Raw genomic sequence first — 17,031 nt, 5'->3', positions numbered from 1 at the left:
ATACCTGTGCAATAAGCTGTCAGGAATGCTTCAGAGCTAATTTTTTGGCAACCCATGTTACTCTTTAGATAGAATTTTGATCAAAAGGTGCTTTTTCAAGAGGCAACTGGACTTTTGGGCTTTTCTTTGAAGACGTTTCGCTTCCCATCCAAGAAGATTCTTTAGCTAAGAGCTCAGAGCTGAAGAAGCTTCTTGGATGAGAAGCAAAATGTCTTCAAAGAAAAACCAGAAAGTCCAGTTGCCTCTTGAAAAAGCACATTTGGAACAATAATGACCTGGAATACCTGAGAATCCCCATAGACACTTAGCTCTGGAACCAGAGGTGGTATTCAGCAGGTTCTGACCAGTTCTGGAGAACCGGTAGTGGAAATTTTGAGTAGTTCAGAGAACTGGCAAATACCACCTCTGATTGGAGATTTTACAGTATCCTTCCCCTGCCACACCCATCAAGCCACACCCACAGAACCTGTAGTAAAAAAATTTGAATCCCACCGCTGTCTGGAACATTCCAAAGTATAGGGGAAAATCCATATGTGTGAATTAGACAAAGTCTCTTGAAAAAAAAATTAGAGTAGAACTTGATTGACAGATTTTGAACTGATTTATTCTGCAAAATCATATGGTGAACAAATCATGTCACTTGCCTACCTGCTTCCAAGCGAACTCAGTGCAGTGGTATCAACCTTTCAATTCTTTAATCAGAGGTGGATAACCTTTTTTTTCTTTCAACAGCCCCCCTTTTTGGAATTAATCTGTAGATACGTGCATGGCCATGGAGGGACTTAAGCAGGGGGAGGTGGTTAAAGCCAGTACTCTAAAGGGCTACACATAACTCTGTTTCCATTTTGTTGCCCCCTTTTTATCTCTTCCCCATTATCCAATCCAACAAAAAATTTCTTGCCAGAAGTCTGAATAATTTGATTACAGAAATTTTATGGTTGTTGAAATTTGTTTATTTGTTAATAAAATTTATTGGCTGCCCAGGGTAAGTTACTTATATGTATTCATTGGCTTCTAGCACCTTGATCACTATTCCAATTCTCCTTCATTTGTCTATAAGAAGAGATTGAAATTGACTCCTCTCATTTGCTGCCCTTATCCTTCCCCAGTTTGGACTCTTAGGTTGTTTGCTAATGGAAATCCCATTTTAGCAACATAAGGGGTGATAAGAGTTTTTGTGGTTGCCATAGAAGATGAGACATGCAGTAGACTAGAAAGCCCTAGAGCCAGGCAGGGATGAAACAGATCAAAGCCAAGCTCGTCTGAATGCAGCAGAGCCAAATGGAACCTGTCCACTAGACCAGCGGCACAGATACAGGCGCATGAACCAACCCCAGTCACTCAGCTAGTAGAAGCAAAATGTTAACCTCCTGCTCAACATCTTGGGCAGCATAGAAAGACAGGAACCAGCTTGAGCAGAAAATGTGTGGGGAAGTGGGAGATGAGTAAAAAGGAGGGCGGACTTGTTACCTAGCAGTCCCCCAAAGGTGATGGCAGGAGAGAGAGCAGCGAAGTAGATGAATAGCACGGCTGCGAGGCACTGGCTGTGCAGGGCATCTCTGAGGTCACTCAGATACTTGGGGTACCTGCGCTTTATGTCCCGCACCAAACCACCAAAGAAAATGCCGGTGCGCTTCAGAGGGTCATCCTCCTCCTCCTCGCCCTCTTCTTCTTCTTCAGCTTTCACCTCACATAGCTCTGGAAAGGCATAAATAGAAGAGCAGGGAAATGGTCAGAGAAGCTGAAACAAGACACCTTTTCACACTAATATCCTACTATATGTAATCAGACAGGTGCTTGGATCAAAATTTCCCTTATTTGCTTGTACTAATTGCCACAAAGTCTGCCTTCAACATCTACTTTGTTACTGCCTCAATTTTTAACGGCATTACTGACATGTCAAATCATATCTCACCCATTCTATTCTAGCCACAGTATGAATCAGAGGAATTAGATACAATAGGCAAAGACAGAAGAGACCTTTGGATTCCTGAAAGTTTGTTTCTTTGAGGGACTTCTTCTGGTCCCGCTCTCTTCTCTTCTTCAGCAGCACTTTCTGGAAGGTGGCAATTGATCTGAGCAAATCTTTCCCTTCTACTTCTGATGGAGGAATGACAATGCTACAGTCTAGGAACTCATTGATGGCATTAAGCAGATCTTGGCGGTCATCTGCCATGTAAGCAGCTTCATGGAAATGCTACAAACCAATGGGAAAACATGGTGAGACACAGACAGCATCTTTATATCTGTCCCTGCCCACCCTAATATTGCCGGTTAGTGGTGTAGTCCTCAACTCAAGATAAATCCCTCAGTTCATTTCCAGTGAAACAGTACAGCTGGTTTTAATTACCATTTTGATCCTATTTTGCCTTTTGGGGAAATGTGTGTATGTGTGTGTGTGTGTGTGTGTGTGTGCGCGCGCGCGTGCGCGCACGTGTGCATGTACATACACATGCATTTCTTTAAAATATTATTACAGTTCTTCTAAGCTCTTTAACGTTAGCACACAAGCAATTAAATATAATCTTGATTCCAGTAAGTGGACAATTCATGGATTGACACTAAAACATTATTTGGTGCTGAGGTAAAACATGTGACCTCCCAGTTGTTGCTGAACTCCAATCTACAGCAGCCCCAGTCAATTTATCAATAACATGTTAGGAATATTAGGAATTGCAGCTCTGCAATGTCTATGATGATACTGATTTCCCATCTCTGTTTTAACAGTCCTTTCTATACAGTGTAACTTAATAAGGTTCATACTCAATTGTTAAGCATGAACTTGTTATGTGGTAATTTAATTTTTCTGGTTTATCTTAAAATTTTAAAACGCTGTTTTAAATCTTGGGGTGGGAGAGGGAGGCAGGTTTTTTTTCTTTGTTTTAAAACAGAATATCTATTCTTTCATAAATATAGTGTGATTTGATATAAAATTAAACATTTAGAAAAACTATAAAATGGTTCTGGTCAGTTTGGTAGTACATTTACATCAGATAAAATAGGCTACTTCAGAATGAATAAGCAAAATGTTGAACAGGTAGAAAAAACTTTTAGAAATTTTAATACTGGCACTTTAATTACGTTAAACAGAAGTGTGGATAAATTATTACTAAAAGATTCATCCACATGAAAAACATTGCTGAAGGCAAATAGGAGGACAGAGTTCGCGCACAGCACATGCTACAAAAATGAATTGCTCAACAGAAGCTGGCCGGACAGGAAATGGGGTGAAATATACGTGTTATGATAGTTTACTTCTCAACTTCTCCTGTTACACCCTTGTGAATATTTGGAAGGACAAATATTTCACACAAAACTTACAACTGAATAGGAAAGTAGAAACTAAAACATAGCTGCAGCTCTAAGGCAGCTTTTATTAAAAGTAAATTTCATCAAAAATTAATGCGATCAAAATCTGTGTCGAAAATTAAGGCGATCAAAATCTCCATCAAAAGTTAACTTCAAAGGATGTAAGCTTAACTTGGAAAAGGTAGGGAGGTTAATATAGAATGAATTGTTATTGTTGTTTTCTTAAAATTGCGGTAACATCTGGAGCATTTTTTTCCCTTCCATACTCTGCAGTTTTGCCCTTGACATGTAGTTTATATCATTCCCTATACCCCTTCATACGACCAGCATCTCTACTAATGCTTGAGCTTGAGCCTGAACCAATAGCCAGATCTTTACCTTGTCTGACATGAGAGTAGAGATTGAACGGCCAATCTCATGGTAATCCACATTGGACTGACTTGGCCCTAGCAAAACAAAGATGAAGCGAACAGGAATCGGAACTTCCAGAACGGATTCCAGGAACACAGCTTCATTTAAACGGACAAAAGCCATTGATGGTTGTTCGAGAAATTCAACACAACCTAAGAGAAGAATAAATCCAGAGTTATTGGATCAGTGTAGAATTTACAAGTAACAAGACATATAAGTCCCAGATAGGGAAGTCCAGGCAGAAAGCACTGAGCATAGTCAGCTTCATGTTACATTTAGTGGTGTCTTACTACTTCAATTGTTGTTAATACAATGTCTGTGACTAATAGAAGTAGCTCAAGTTCAAAGTTGGCAGTTACTGTCCTATTTTTTTTGAAAGTTATATGAAGATTAAATTTAAAAATAATAATCTTCATCAGTGTGCAACTATATTCTGATCCAAAAACAAATGCAAGAAAGCCAATTCAGAAATTTCATTCCCCCCCACTCCATAAATAAAGGTAACTAAGAAGGAACAGAAACTATGTCAATCTTAGTTTTTCTCAGTTAAGAATTTCTGAATTTCCGGTTGAGGAGCTAAGATTTCAAAATGATCTCATGGTTAATAGGTTACTGGCTGAAGTCTTACTATATCAATGGAACACAAGCTGAGCCGCAGCAGTTAAGCAAATATGCACACACAGAGATTGATAATGCTTGTATTCTGGCTTTAACATGATGCTTTTAGTCAGGCATGGATATTAGTGGGACTATGCTTAGCTTCCTTCCTATATCTTATGCAATAAGCCAGTGGTAATGCTGCTGCTACTGCCAGTAAATGATTGTGGGTTTTTAAAAATGTGCTCTCTTTCCCTCCTTTTGTCTAGTTACCTTGATATGAGCAGTTTGTGCTACTTATTGGCTTCTGTACTGATAAGAGTGTTCTATTTTATTTTATTGGTTTATATTTATATACTGCTCCAATCATGCCAGACTCTGAACAGGTTATACACATCCCAGAATAGAGTAAAGCAAAACATGACAACATAAACATAATTGGAAATACCATAACTCCACTAATTGCATGAGCCCTCCTCAAGATATTTTGCACTTTGACTTAGGATTCCTTACCAACAAGCACTACGGTGGCCTCAGCATCATCAGGAATCTTCTCCATCAATTTGATGTACTTGCCACGATGTCCCTCAGAGCTGTGAAGGTGCATGTTTTTCTGTCCCAACAAGAAATATCTGAATTAGCCTGAATTACCCTGTGATGATTTTTATACACCATGTAGCTAGAACAGCCCCTGACTTTGTGAAATGTATAACCTACACTCTAGTTACCAAGGTCTTACAAGGTACAGACTTTAATCTCTTACTTTTCTACATGTTTATTTAAGGTAAGTCTAAAGACTGTTCCCCTTACACATTTATGGATTTGTTAATTAATTAATTAATTAATTAATTAATACATCAATTCAATTTATTCCCAGAGCCATTATATTATACTAATTACTTACTCTCTTTAATTTAATGACCTACTTTCTCCATATACTCATATTCTTGATTAAGTCACTTCTCAAAATTCTTATTCCTTCTCCATGACTAGCAGAAAAAGAGTAAACTATGGAAGGCCCTGAATATGTACAATTTTGTACGAGTGGTAAAATCCAGGTACAAACTTTTTAAAAATTATTCTGTTTGTTTGCTTTCAGTGCACACATATCAGTTCATAATTCATATACTTACTTTTCTTGAACTTAAACATCACTGTAAATTAGTTTTACAGATAAATTCAATCTGATCCTGTAATGGGCAGAAGGAATAATCTGAGGAACAGGAGAAAGAGCCACTACCAAGATACAGTCAGGTAAAAGAAATCTGAGTGTGAGTCAGAATTGTAAACTGAGAAAATCTCAAAAAGATAAAGAGATGAACTGGGGAAGTGCATTCAGACTTGCAAGGTTCATGCAAAGATAATCTTTGCAATGAATTTACTACTTGTAATAAAAATAGTATTAGCCTCTATGACTTAGGTTTCCTAACCTAGTCTATCTTGAAGGGTTGACATATCCTTTTTTTAAACTCACCTCTCTGTACTCAGGGTCATGGATTCGTGGTTCTGTCATCTCAATCCTCTCTTCTCCCATCAATGGCATGCAAGTGTCAATTGTGTGATTGTGATTGAGATGATGATTTCCCACTATAGAGTTCAGGCTGGAATTGGAATGGTTCCGGGGGAAGAATGCCTCCTTCTCATCATTGGGGTGGCTGAGGAAATAATATGGATAACAAAGAAGTTTAAGAACCTTGGCCTAATTTCTCTGTCTAAACAGTTGCTCTTCAAATATTTGTCCTAAAACCTGACTGAAGAAAAAACATTGTTCACTCTTGTTGAACAATGGTTTTTCAGCAAAAACAATGGTTTTTTAAAGAAGCAAATCTCTGCTCATCTACGGTACTTTCCAGCTCCCCTATATATTATAATATTCTGATTTTCCTACTTGTATGGAGATTTGCTGGAACTTCATATATGTGATTTTTTTTTCCTATCTCAAGCTAGCCAGTATATTTGTACATCCTTTCTTCAATAACTTCTTTAAGGAATCACCAAAAACGTTATCTTTTTCTCCTCAATGGCCTCTTATCATCCCTATGACCTTGCTTAATTGTTAGGATATAAATTTTTGTACTATGTCATAGTTACTTATACTTCAGTAGTTCTTTCCTCTTCTTTTGTACCTTTATTCACAATTCTAATTAACTGTGTTTTTAGGTTCACCATTCTGCACCACACCACCTACCTATGCTTAAGCAGTAGGGCCCTCAGGACATTGGCTCTGTCTTCAGCCTTGATCTGATCTGAGATTATCATTGTTTCAACCACCAGATGAGCAATGCCTGGTAATGTTGTTTGTTCCAGGTCCAACAAAACAGCTCCTGAGATAATAATGGAAGGGGGCACAGGAATTATTTCACAGACAAATATTTTCTCAAGCAGATTGTCTCCTTCTATTCTTACTTCTATTATTTTTCTTTAGCAAAATTCTTGCTATATCAAATTCTTACTATGTTAGCAGCATATCTGCAAAATAGGCAAGTAAAAGCTTTGAGAAGCATTGTCCATTCATACAAATGTATATGTCTTGTGAGAAAGATAAGTAAAAGCAAAGCCAACATTTAATGGTTTAATGTATCATTAATACATTTAATGATTTGGTGTCCTTTTCTTGTTCTAATATTACACTTTATGTTATATTCTGCTACAGGACTAAGTTGATAATGACTACAACCATTGATCATTTTTTCTCTTTGATGAATAAGTTTATTTCAATGCTAAAAATTCTTCCTTCAACTTAAAAAAAGTATCTTCCTTTAAGTCACAAGGCAGCTGGGATGTTAATACATGTTTCCAGCCAAAGCTTAACTCATCAGGATTACTCACCATGGGCAATAGTCTTCCTGAGCTCCAAAAGGCTGCGAAAAGAAAGCGAGGCAACATGAGGTTTTCCCCAGCGTGCCGTATCCTCTTCCACATCCTCCTCAAATTTGATCCAGCGTGCTGTTTCCTTCCAGTGCATGTCCTGGTTTTTGTCCACTACTAATTCATTCAGCTCCACAAAAACCTAAGAAAAAGCAAGATAGTTAAATCCCAGTCCATTACCCTGTTTTCTGCTATTAGTTTATAAGAATGGCATTCCTAACTGCCCTATTATAAGATTGCTGCAAGGAAGAGATAGTGCCCTTTAGCTCTGCCCTGATGGTACCAGAGATTCTGTAGATGATACATGCTTAACAGCATCCAAAGTATAGTTCAAAAGGAAATGAGTGCCATTGACTATGTCCCCATGCCAATTCACTCATTCAAGTCTTAGCCACCTACTGATTGGACAACTACAATGCACTCTATATGAGGCCAGGCTACCTTTGAAGAGTATTTGCAAGCTTCAACTGCCTTAAAATGTGCCAACTTGGGCATTTATGGGTATTTGTCCTTCAGTCCATGTGACATCTTTCCTTTGCAAGCTGCACTGACTACCAGGATGCTTTTGCGTGCATTCAAGGTGCTAGCAGGTAGCTTTAAAGCCCTTCATAGTTTGGAGCTAGGTTAATTATAGGAGCTACTGCTCCCAGTGGAGTCTACCCATCCTATTAGATCTGGCATTAAGCACATATTGAATGTAAAGAGAAAACAAATAAAAAATGTATTAAAAAAAAAGATCTCGCAGGAGAGGCATCTCCAGGTCCCAACCACAAGACAGTGTTATCTGCCAGGAGCCAGGAAGAAGATCTTTTCTGCCATGGCACTTGTCATTTGGAACATCTTCTTCCCAAGATTAGGCTTGCCCTGATTCTTCTGGCCATTCCAAAGACATTAAAAACTTGGCTCAGTTGTCAAGCCTAGGGCCCTGATGGTGTGGGTGAGCCAGTTTCTTGACTATATTGACTGTAGGATGTTGTCATTGTTCTTTTTTGCTATTTTATAGCATTTGTTTATAATTATTGGTTGTGTTTTTATTTTGTTTTAATTGTTTGCCCCCCAGAATATATAAATAAGTAATATGTACTGAGAATATGCATAATGTAAGACAAAGTAGCCTAGATTCACATCCTAAGTAGTTTGTAACTGTAATATCTAATCTCTTCCAATAGTGTGTTGGAGAGTTGCATTCCTAAAATTAGAGGATGAGGATAGAATAAAAGCTAAAATTGATTCTATAAGAGTTCTATCTATTGCTAATTAAAGTTAACTAAAGCTGATACTATATTATAATTCTCTAGTTATGCATTTAATGATTCTCTCCTATTTCACATGAAATACTGTAATTTTCAGATTACTCTGAGGGATACTTTCAGGAGTCATACTTGGCTCTTGGACTCTAGGTTGTACATTTCCAACTTACCTGTAACTTTCCCTTCCAGGCCATTTTTCTTCCCTGAACATGATCTTATTTTATTATTGGAGAACCAGATAGCAAAAATTAGACGGGGACTACCTGACTATACCGTAAAGCAATAACCTTGGTTACTAGGCTTACGCTAATTCCTATAGTCCAATCTTATCATCTCTATTGTCCCTGCTCTTATGGAAAGCCATTTACCAGTAAGCAATAAACTGAACAATGCATAAAGGTGCTGGTGCTATACATTGTGAGATTCAAAAGGAAAGGCTATTATGGTACCTCATGGGGTTTTCGGTCAAGTTTCTTCTTTTTCTTCTTCTTCTTGAAAGATTGTGAAGACAAAGAGGTTTTGCTGGACCTGTTGATTTGGCTCCGGGATGGCTTCTTAACCAAATGTCTCCTTACTCCTGGATTATCTTCAAAACGATGGCCTGGAATAAAGACAGGACAGGCCATGGGTACATATAACAGAAATGTCCTTCTACAACATGAATGTCATAAGTACTCCATAGAAACAGATACCTTTGTTAATGACTACAGAACTCAGGATTCATGAAATTAGTTTCCATTTTAAATGCCCCATTTCCCAGGAATGCATACATATACAAATATGTAGCTTTTGTAATGCATGATGAAAACTCAGAAGAAACATGTTTTGCAACATTGGAACAGATGCAGAATAAATAACAATCAAATGCAGAATAAATTATAGAAATATATATTATTTATTTTATTTTTATGAATCACAAAACACCATTTTTTTCAGAGCTAAACCTGACAAATCCATCAGTTAATTTTACCCAGCACCTCCTACACGAATTAGCAATACTCTCAGTAGAATCTTCCCACCCAGACTAACTTTGTTGAGAGCTGAATCTAGAGATTTTCCATATGCAAAACGTTATGAGCACTTGATTTTCATTTAAAGAAATTGATATTGCAGTACAGGAATCCAACAAAAGCTCATTTTAAAAATCATTTCCCAATGCAAACAGGTGCAATTACAAGTGTTTGGCAAAACCCTATTTAAAAATGCTATGTATAAGAATCTCCATGTGTTCCATGAAGCATAGCAGAACCTCTATTCCACTGCTATTTTTCTGGGTGCTACAAAGATAACAGGAAAATCTAAAGCAGAAGCATTATGTTGTCAAGCATTATCTTGGAGCCTCATCTATGGGATGGAGAGAAAGAGTTTTTATAATGTATGTATCACCATAATAAGATTGTTATGGCATATAATCAGTTATATCTTAAATCAGTAATATTAAAGCATAGATAATCATTCTGTAAAATTAAAACATCTGGATAAATAAGAACTTTTGGTTTTGCAGATGACTATATAACACAAATAGGAGTGGGCCCTTTGGGCAAGGTATTTCTCAGATGGACCTCTGGTTCTTTATATAAGAAATCTCTAATAAACCAGACATCTGGAGAGTATACCCTCAAGTTATTCACAGTATAAAGGGAACTCATTGTACTACATGCACTTTATTATATTCATCATTTTTCTACTTTATCCCTCTTTTGATTTCTGTAACTCTAGTGCAACACTCTTAATTATGTTACATTACATAACAACTCAGTAGTTCTCACAGCATACACTTTGACTACTATTGATAGTTAATCTGATGTAATTTCTCTATTGAACATTACTTACAGAGAAATGGAGAAAAATCTTTGAAGAGCCGGAGTCGCATAAATTGATGAATGGATTGCTTTTTAAATATAAGGCTCATTAGATCACATAAGCACCTATATATCTAAGTAATTTTAAGTCCCTTCTTTTTTGCACCTTTCCATTTATGATTACAAACTGTCAAAGGTATCTTATTAGGGCCATTTTTTTGTTTGGTATCATCAAAACTTAGTGTATTTCATAATGGCAAAAGCAACCCTTAACTACGGAAGCACTGGCTATAAATGCTGTAATACAGTGTAGGAGAGTTGTTACCTCCGGCATAAAACGAGAATAACAACTATTGAGAAAGCTAAATTAAATCAGTGGTACAGACAAAGACAATTCTTTCTCCTTGAGCATTAGAAATCCCACATGGCTTGCAGCCTACTGATTCATCAATTTGAGATTGTTGAAAGTTAAATCCCAATTTCCCATTTTCCCATTTTTTGCTGCATGATAAAAATATATAACTGATTTTTAACAGGAAAGATGCAGATTGTTGTATATTGCTTATGTTTTTCAGTTGGGCTAATAGTTGCCTTTGAGACATTGGATTAAATCCTGCTCCAGATTAACTAGAATTCTGTGGACTGTGTATAACTTTCCTCATGTACTTTGTTTTATATATATATATTCATGAAAATCAAAACGAAATATTTTAGGCCCTAAGGGAGATAGGTTTTTTTTTGACAAATCTATGCAGTCTCCATTTCCATTCTCAGCATATTTAACCAGTAAACATCCCCAATGCTGATAGTAGCAATTTCAAATGGTTTTTCAATCTATGAATGTATGTTTATGAATGTGTTCATCTAACTTCAATAAGGAAAGCATGTCACATCGCATAATGTGTGTGGAGTTGGTCAATGAGTGGATGGTGAATATTGATGGGAAAACAAATTACAGGCATCAAACTGAGAAATAAAGAATTGCTAATTTGTTCATGGATATGCATATCTGAGACATGAGTGAGGAAATATTGGTTGTAGTTAACTGCCTTCAGCTTCACATTTCCAAAATATTTGAACAAGTAGCCTCCAGAACAATAGAGAAATAAACTTTTGGGATAGGATAAAGTTAAGCAAATAAAAAATGACTTTAAATGAGCAATGAATAATTAAAAACAAAGCTGATCAAAATTACTTTTCCCTTAAATAAAGTAATAGAAAAAAGAATTTTGAAATATACAATCGCCAGATGGTGATAAAATATATTGTATATAGTAATAACTTATGTTCAAAATAAATGAAATTTGTTATATTTAAAATCTGATTTTCTAATGGAAAAAATAAGTCTTAATGAAGTTGAGAGTAAATGCATTGAAGGATGCACGTATGTCTAACCTGTACATTTGAATCCTAGCACAACTGCAGTACTTACGAATTGGCTCCAGACCAGGACAACCCAAGTGGTTCTGAATAGCCTCCCATAAATCATAGTCTTCAAAGTCGAGAGCAAACTCCTCAAAGTCATCGTAATCTAAGGAATTATAGGTACAGACAGCTATCTCTATTTCTGGTCTGTCTCCTATTCCAGTGCCCTTCATTATCTCCTTTCCGTTTGGAATGGCCATTGCTATGTTCGTTAGAAAATGAAAAGTCTTGACTATGTTGCAAAGAGTAGGATTTAGGTCGGAGTTCCTCTTCTCTGAAATTTTTCAGATAGCACAACATCCGGTGCCCATGAACTTTTGGATAGAATTTGATTAAGAATGCTACTACCGACCATCTAGTAAAACAGCTAGCACCAAAATTATGTCTGCTTGTTTAGAATCCAAGTGAGAATATATCCTTGCATGGTGCCAAAACCAGCAAGGAAATTTTGTGGGAAATCCAGTACATGATGTGTTGTGCTGCTTTTCCTTTGTGGTACAGCCTACTGTGCCCCTTCACGTGCTTTTAGTTATCTCTATCTATTGAAGCTTGGAAACTAGCCTATTGACATCGTTATATCCTGAGGCTCAAAACTGCATTTCCATGACGTCCCTTCTATGTTTTTGCATTGAGAGAATGAAATAACTCCACTTTCAGGGAGGGGGAGGGCAGAGGTAGAACATAGCAGTAAACAGATGTAATCTCAGTTCCAGACACTCTGAAACTTTGTAGGATTTGAGATCATGATAGATCCTGCATTTGATACAGATTCCTATTCAAATTTGGCTACTCCCTCCAGAAATTGAAAAACATAATTCTCTGAGAGCAAAACGATAAAGCAAAATCCTAATGGTTCAGCATGGAAGATACTAGGTTAGCCTTAGCATATGAAAACTGAATAGTATCCGGTAAATTATGGATGAGTAGTAGCATAGGATATAGAGAATAAAACTGAGCTCTAAGGTAACAGAAGACTATATTGGATTGCAGATTGTCTGGTCAAATTTGGAAAGCAAGATATGTATTTGAGGATTTTCTGTCGAGTAAAGAAAGGCCTAGAGAATCATCTTTAAGTAGAATCATTTATAACATCTTGTAGGATTTATAACATATTGGAGGATCCCCCGTGAGGATTAAATAAATTAAATTAAATAATTTGTCAATGTATTTCTCCGGTCTTCCTGTCCTTCTATTATTAAGTGTTGTACCTTATGATTCTTGACTCTTGACGAATGTATCTTTTCTTTTATGTGTATTGAGAACATTTGCACCAAGACAAATTCCTTGTGTGTCCAATCACACTTGGCCAATAAAGAATTCTATTCTGTTCTGCTCTGCTCTGCTCTGCTGTGCTCTGTTCTGTTCTATTCTATTCTATTCTATTCTTCCTTCCATCCTTCCTTCCTTCTCTTCTTACCTCCCTTGCTCCCTACCTATCTACTTCTCTAACTATCTATATCACATGTGAAATTGCTAACATAACAAGAAAAATCTCCTGTATATTCCTAAAAAACAGTTTTTAAGCATAACTATTAAAAACTTCACAGATCAAAATATGTTATGAGTTAAAATCATGTATGTACATCTGATTATAGACTCCTGTACATTATAGCAAGCCTAGTACTAAAATGACTATTTCTTGGAACTCCAAGCATAGTAGTAACATTTGAAAGAAATATACTGCTTACTATATTTTGGACAAATGTTTTCACTGAAATACATGCAAGTCAGAATTATATAAATTAACTTCAGAGAGCAAAGTAAATGCTGGAACCTAAAAAATTGCTTAGATGTTTTTTAACTTAATGAAAAGGAAGATCAGAGGAAACACAAGTAGAACTTTACAAAGTCAAAATTTATGTAGAAAGAGAAACTAAATATCAATATTCTCTACTTTCCTGTGTGTATTTACTTAGAAGTTAAATATCAAATATCCTGAATTTAGAAGGATATTTATGAACAAGATGTATAGAATTGGGCCACTTAAATAAGAATAAACAGAAACAAACCAGAATTATATTATGTTGCACGGCCATTAATATAATGGTTATTATATGTTATACCCAAAACCCCAATCTCTTTCAGCCTACAAATATACCAAAGAATATCAAATGAATATCCTGATAATTAAACATCATTCTGTCCTTATTAAAATTATAACACAATCCAGTTGCTTATTTTTAACATAGAAGAATAGTTACACTGATGTTTTTATGGACCTCCCATATTCATTCAGTGCTGCACTCAAGGTAAATCCCCAGCATACAGGCGCTGTTACCATCACAGTGGCGGTATGCTACCAGTTCAGACAAGCCAATCAGCTGAAAGGATGAAGAAGAGAAAAGCACAGGATCGGCCCTCCCACCTGGCCCTGCACTTTTCTCTTCTTCATCCTCTCAGCTGAATGGCGCTGCAGGCCTCAGCTGGTGTGGGGAAAGCTGTGCACGCGTATTAGGTACACATGCATTAGGTGCATGCGTGCGCACAAGCGCACCATCACCGAACTGGTAGTGGAGCAGGTAGGATCCCACTGCTACACCATCACCATTACTAGGGACAGGATGAAGGATCAAAGTTGAATCTCACTTTTCATATCATCAAGGTCAGCAGAAGCCAACATCTGAGCTTCAGCTTCATCGGTGGGGATTCGTTGATATGTGGCATTCTCTATTGCAGTCATGCTGCCAATACACACTCTCTCCTTCAGGTCATAATTTGACCGCTGCCCACTTGGCACCTGATTCCATGGTCTGCGCTTATCCCATCCCCGAGATACATTATCTCTGTATTCAGGAAAGCTGTGGAGGCAAGAAAGAGAACAATGATGGCAGAGAAATAATAACTGAAAGTGAGAACTTATTCCTAGAAGATAGAACGTAATTCCAGAGTTCGGAAATTTGAACAAGATTAAAGAGTTGCTTTGGGTTTTCTTTTAACCTGCATTCTCTCAAGTTGCATTTGAAAGGAAACATGCCAATTCCACTTGAAATAAAGCAGGTGGTAAGTAGTGCCAGAAACCAAACTGGGTGGTCCAACCCACTTTCTCTTTCTGATAACCTTTTTCTCTTTCCTGCCCACCTTTCTCTTTTCAACGCCCTTTTTTTCCTCTTTCTGAAATAGCAGATTGCAAGGAAAATAATAGATTAGTTCAGACTACAGGTATAAACTAAATGTTTGCAGAGGGTGTTTGAAATCAGATTGAGGACTGTAGAACTCTGGTTGTGAATAATCTAGTTCTGTCCTAGAGAATTCCTCAACTAAGGGACAACTTGCAGGTTTCTTAATGGTTTTATCTGAAGTACAATATTTCCTAACTGAAAAGATGGATCTTCAAAAACTCCTTCTTCAGTGGATAGATCTTGTTATGACAGCTTTGATGGCTGTGACATCTTTAATGTCGTCATCTAGAAATCATACAGATAGGTTACCACCATGCATTCAATGACAGACCCCTGAATGAGGGGGACTTAATGATCAGTCCTAGGAGTGCTGGCTGCTGCAGTGTCCCCATGGCTTTATGATTGCGATCCAGGTGTTTGGTGTCCTGCTCATGATTATGACATCAGAGTGAGCCACGATCACATGATCACGATTTCCAATGATCGCTGCCAACTTCTCACTAACAAAGTCAATGAGGAAACCAGCAAAAGGTTGCAAGTCCTGTAATTCTCACCCACAGCTATCAGCTGCTGGTCTTCTTGCTTCTTCCTGTATTGCCAGGATTGTCATTGCTAAGAGATGTGGTCTCATGATGTCATTCTTTTTTGACTGCATCACTTAGTGATGGAAATTCCAGTCCCAACTGCTATTGTAATATAAGGACTACCTATATTCCTCACTGTTTAAGTTTGCAAGTAAATGTTTGAACCAAAGACTCCTTGAGTATAAACGTAAAGGGCATCTCTAGCAATGCAAGCTTCTAGATATTTTTTCTACATCAGAATGCATATACTTTTTTTTGCCTTAGAATCAGTAGACAACGGACCTGAACAAATCCCTGCAATTCTCTTGGCAAGATTTCAGAAGTGGTTTGCCATTGCCTGCTTCCTAGGCTGAGAGACAGTAACTGGCCCATGACACCCAGCTAGTTTTGTGCCTAAGGTTGGACTATAAGTCATGATTTCCTTATTTCTAGCCTGATGTCTTAACCATTACACCAAACTGGCTCTCAACACACAAGTTACTTTAAACTAATCTTTTCTACCTATAATAAGAAAACCTAAAGAGGTAACTGGTTAAATCCCTGAGAAAAACACAAGTTTCCTTGAAGTCAAACACCCATGGAAGAGTTTCCTGGAGGCATGCTTTATAATCTCCCCAGGAGAAGCAACTAACTATTGGGAAGGAAAAGATGGAATTTAAACACTTTTCAGGTTGTATAATTGCATCTTCCAGGTGCCTATAAACAATATCACATAACCCATGCTTCTAGAGGTAGAAGTAATCAGACTTATATTAGGATTGGTTTTATTTTGCATGTGTTCAAAGCAAGTTGCCTAGTTTTTCCCTGAAAGGCTTCGGGCTTTTTTTGGGATGGGCTACCCATTGTTCCTTTATTTACATCTGTTTTTTTTTAACTCTAATTCTTTTTTCTTTTTTTTGAAGACTAATAGTTGCAATACATGTTTATAAGTTGTGTGTCTTAATATACTCTAAATACTATTTTAAACAAATATATTAGTATTTGTTTATATCACGGAGAGCTGGATCTGATAACATGCCTTGGAAGGTAGAGACTTTTGCAGATGAACTATCAAGATACCAGAACTTAAGGTATCTCTGCATTTTTCAAATAATTGAAGGAGGATGGCATTTTTCTTCTTTTGGCTTTCTTTCCTGGGTGGGAGGAGAAAAAGAAGTTCACACTGTTCTATGCTGCCTACATAACAGTATTTCCTTAGTAATGAAAAAATATGTATTCTTTTCACATTCTAGAATGAAAGATACATATTAAAATAAAATCTGGATCAGCTCTGTTTGAAATTAAGTTTATCCCATTTATACCCCCAAAGTGAACTCTTGAACCTGAATTGGAAAGGCAGCTTACTATTTTGTCCTGAATGTCACCAACCTTTGTGAATTCCAAAACATAGAAAATACCATCCCCTCTTACCTATTAGAAAAAGTAGGGCCTTTCTCTGGCAGCAGGCTGGAGAAACATGGGATTGGGGAAAGATGACTGTGTTCGTCAGCCATACGAAATGACAAAGTGCATTGGGCGCCATGAGCTTCCTCTTCCTCTTCCTCAGGCTCCTCAGGTCCAATGGTAAACTGAAAAAAAGCAGTGCAAAGAGTCAAAATGACACAGCATCCAGAAAAGTAATGTTGCTATTGCTTTGATTAAAACTGGAAAAAAGGACAATGAACTT

At 37.1% G+C, this 17,031-nt stretch overlaps 1 protein-coding gene across 2 annotated transcripts in view; it reads right to left on the bottom strand.

Moving 5' to 3' along the window:
- Positions 1-17,031, bottom strand: part of SLC4A3 (solute carrier family 4 member 3) — a 44,503-nt gene that overhangs the window by 9,306 nt on the left and 18,166 nt on the right. The window contains exons 5-14 of one of the 2 annotated variants that reach the window (XM_026665607.2): positions 16,776-16,933; positions 14,249-14,460; positions 8,885-9,036; positions 7,147-7,327; positions 6,506-6,641; positions 5,792-5,972; positions 4,831-4,930; positions 3,688-3,872; positions 1,981-2,197; positions 1,471-1,698 (exon numbers count right to left, since the gene is read on the bottom strand). In XM_026665607.2, coding sequence (XP_026521392.1) covers positions 1,471-1,698; positions 1,981-2,197; positions 3,688-3,872; positions 4,831-4,930; positions 5,792-5,972; positions 6,506-6,641; positions 7,147-7,327; positions 8,885-9,036; positions 14,249-14,460; positions 16,776-16,933 — 1,750 coding nt within the window. Of the gene's footprint in view, positions 1-1,470; positions 1,699-1,980; positions 2,198-3,687; positions 3,873-4,830; positions 4,931-5,791; positions 5,973-6,505; positions 6,642-7,146; positions 7,328-8,884; positions 9,037-11,669; positions 12,175-14,248; positions 14,461-16,775; positions 16,934-17,031 lie in introns of those variants that run through there. The other variant, XM_087950435.1, reaches the window with a different exon arrangement.

Source organism: Notechis scutatus, chromosome 1, assembly GCF_049901735.1.
Source record: "Notechis scutatus isolate UNSWTSFEM ecotype Mainland chromosome 1, rNotScu1.2, whole genome shotgun sequence".
Classification (NCBI taxonomy): domain Eukaryota; kingdom Metazoa; phylum Chordata; class Lepidosauria; order Squamata; family Elapidae; genus Notechis; species Notechis scutatus.
The sequence above is the reverse complement of the archived record's forward strand: the minus strand, read 5'-3'. Positions and strand labels throughout refer to the sequence as shown.